This window comes from Anoplophora glabripennis, unplaced genomic scaffold (genome assembly GCF_000390285.2).
Source record: "Anoplophora glabripennis isolate ALB-LARVAE unplaced genomic scaffold, Agla_2.0 scaffold1620, whole genome shotgun sequence".
Classification (NCBI taxonomy): Eukaryota; Metazoa; Arthropoda; class Insecta; order Coleoptera; family Cerambycidae; genus Anoplophora; species Anoplophora glabripennis.
The window spans coordinates 34,139-36,739 of record NW_019417703.1 but is presented as its reverse complement, the minus strand read 5'-3'; the positions used below and the strand labels follow the sequence as shown (position 1 = coordinate 36,739).

General features: G+C 29.1%; 1 protein-coding gene across 1 annotated transcript; it reads left to right on the top strand.

Annotated features, from left to right (window-relative positions):
- Positions 1-995: 995 nt before the first annotated feature.
- LOC108915179 (holotricin-3-like) lies at positions 996-1,848 on the top strand. Its single transcript, XM_018721150.1, has 3 exons — positions 996-1,075; positions 1,407-1,608; positions 1,808-1,848. Exons 1-3 carry the CDS (start codon positions 1,028-1,030, stop codon positions 1,846-1,848), a joined length of 291 nt encoding a protein of 96 aa, XP_018576666.1. The 5' UTR covers positions 996-1,027.
- Positions 1,849-2,601: the final 753 nt, after the last annotated feature.

Sequence of the window (2,601 nt, the reverse complement as noted above, 5' to 3'; positions counted from 1 at the left end):
TTTTAACATGATAATAATGTCGGTTGTGGATAAATAAAAAGTGAGATCACCCCTTATAAATCTGATTTTTNAAAAAATATAATTTCATATTTCAATCAAACTAGCCTGATAAATAAAAATGATGGTTGCTATCACAATAATTATTATTTCTGTTTAAAGTTTAAACATTAGTTAAATTTTATTATTTTATCCTGGGGCTGCTTGTCTGGCGTTCCCATTGGAATACCCATGTACAAAGACAATACTTTTCAGTTGTAAATAAATGCATTTTTTATTTAACACTTCAAAGCTAAATGTCAAATGAATAAACAACATGACACAAATAATAATAATTATTGTTATAGAAACCATAATTTTTATTTATCAGGCTACTTTGATTGAAACATGAAATTATAAATAAAAAATAAATTAAATGCCAGTAATTTCTAAACAAAAACGAATCGGATCTATGTTCATATAAGAAAAAATGTTTGATTAACCTAGCTATATAGATTTTTTTTTTATTATTTGGAAAAGGCAAAATTTCACTTTTTTAAAGCTCTTAAATGTCTCGAAAATATTTTCCTATACACAGAAAAAAACGCATAAGCCATCTAAACCAATATTAAAAATCAGAAATGATTAAAATCTTCAATTCATTTTATCCTTTTGTAAATATTTTTGAACCGTAATTACTGTATTTACTTGCATTGCACGATACAATAATGTTAGTTTTCGTCGTTTGACCAGCGCCTTCGCCAGAATATCGAAATTACAGTATCCAAGCATTTTATATTATGACATCTAATAACGCATAATTATTATTTTAGGATTTAACACAAATGTAAATAAACCTTATTTAACAGTTGAAGGAAGCGGTTAAACATTAACTAAAGTGACGAAGCATTGAAATGCAAGGTGAAACGCCATTTCCGACCTGTCTATATTATATTATTGTATCAATTGTTGCAAACAGTATATAAAGTCGAAAAAAGTAGAACATATCACAGTATATTCGGACAGTGAACCGAGTTGCTAAAATATTAACATGAAATTCGCAGCTTGTTTGGGTTTTGTTACCTTGGCAGCATTTTTGGTGAGTTGTAAAGATATTTGCTGATACGTTTTGTTTTTTACCACCCAGAGTTTAAAAATAAAAATAATTGGTAAAAATAATATTTTCCGAAAAATTATAAATTTCTACGAGTGCTTTTTGCAAAAAATTTATTATTCTGAGGTTTATAGAATTGTATTTACTATTTACATGCTTAAGGATCTAACGAAAAAGTACTTTCACTGAGAAAGTCACTTTGTATGTAGTAAAAGTTAGAAATTGAGGTGAATGAAGAATTAGGGTAGTTAAAATATTGTAAATATAAATAATTAATTGTTAATTTAGTTAATTTTTGGTTGTTTTTTTATTCTAGATGCAGAGTGACGCGAACCCTCATGGAGGTCTTCGTACTTTGTCGGACTTAGGAAATGGTGGAATAATTTTGCTACATACGTCAGGAATCGAAAAAGGACATCAACATACTGCGAATGGTTTTGGAGGGGGACCGGGAGGGGGACCGGAAGGGGGACAGGGAGGGGGTCAGAGAGGGGGACAGGGAGGGGGACCGCCACCAAGTAAGAAAAGCATATTTTTTATATTTTACAGCAAAGAACAATTTTTTTTTAGTCTGAATTTTTTTCCATAATTTTAAATAAAATAAATTGCCAAAAATATAATTTCCCGTATTAAATACTTGACTGCTCTATTCATTTGTGTAGTGTGAATTATGATAATTCGTGGGTGTTTCTTTTTGTAATTTAATTATGTTTTCAGCAACTGCAGCCACAACTACAACAACAGCGTCATCAGGATAGAGAAGAATATACCGTACGTTGTATTTAATTTGAAATTAATCTTTGAAAACAAATAAAGCACTGCTTACTTCTGTTAAATAATTGTGGTTTTGATTCATTATGATACCTTATTATAGTTCCCAAGATTGGATTGTTACAGTGTTACAGTTATTCTGCACTGATAAAAAAAGCAATTAGTGCTTTGAGTTATACAATCAATTTTACATATACAAAACATGTTCAAGTTGTACAAATTAACTGAAGTAATTAATAATAGACAAGTTCTACGTTTTGACTGAGCAAAAAATGTAATATTAAATAAGACATGGGTATATTAACACTTCTACTATGTGACTAACAAAAATGGTGGATTTGGAATGTCAGGAAAACTATAAATTTTTCTAAAGAACTTTGACTTCTTTAATAAGGTCAATGTTTCGAGGCTACACCATTGTAATTTGATATTTGTTCTATTTATTTCGGTAGTTTGCCCTTGCGAAAACAAAAAAAAAATAACTAGAATTAATTTACAATAGAATTAACCCTCATAATTTTTACTATATATTAAGGTTTTAGGCTAAATTAAACAAATTTAAAATCGTTTTTTCCAAAAAATATCCTATGAAGTTAAATACTGTTCTTCGATACTATAGGGCGTTTCATAATAATATGTTATACAGGGGAGAGGGGAGGATCAATCTGCGCATGTTTTAATTAAAAAAGTTTATATAAACATATGTCCGTAAATGCTTCGTTACCATGGTACAGAGTGTT

Excerpts from the sequence above, each read along its gene's own strand:
- LOC108915179 (XM_018721150.1), top strand. The coding sequence starts at position 1,028 with ATGAAATTCGCAGCTTGTTTGGGTTTTGTTACCTTGGCAGCATTTTTG. Across the intron at positions 1,076-1,406 it reads TTACCTTGGCAGCATTTTTG|ATGCAGAGTGACGCGAACCC; the intron begins GTGAGTTGTAAA and ends TTTTTATTCTAG. Across the intron at positions 1,609-1,807 it reads GGGAGGGGGACCGCCACCAA|CAACTGCAGCCACAACTACA; the intron begins GTAAGAAAAGCA and ends TTATGTTTTCAG.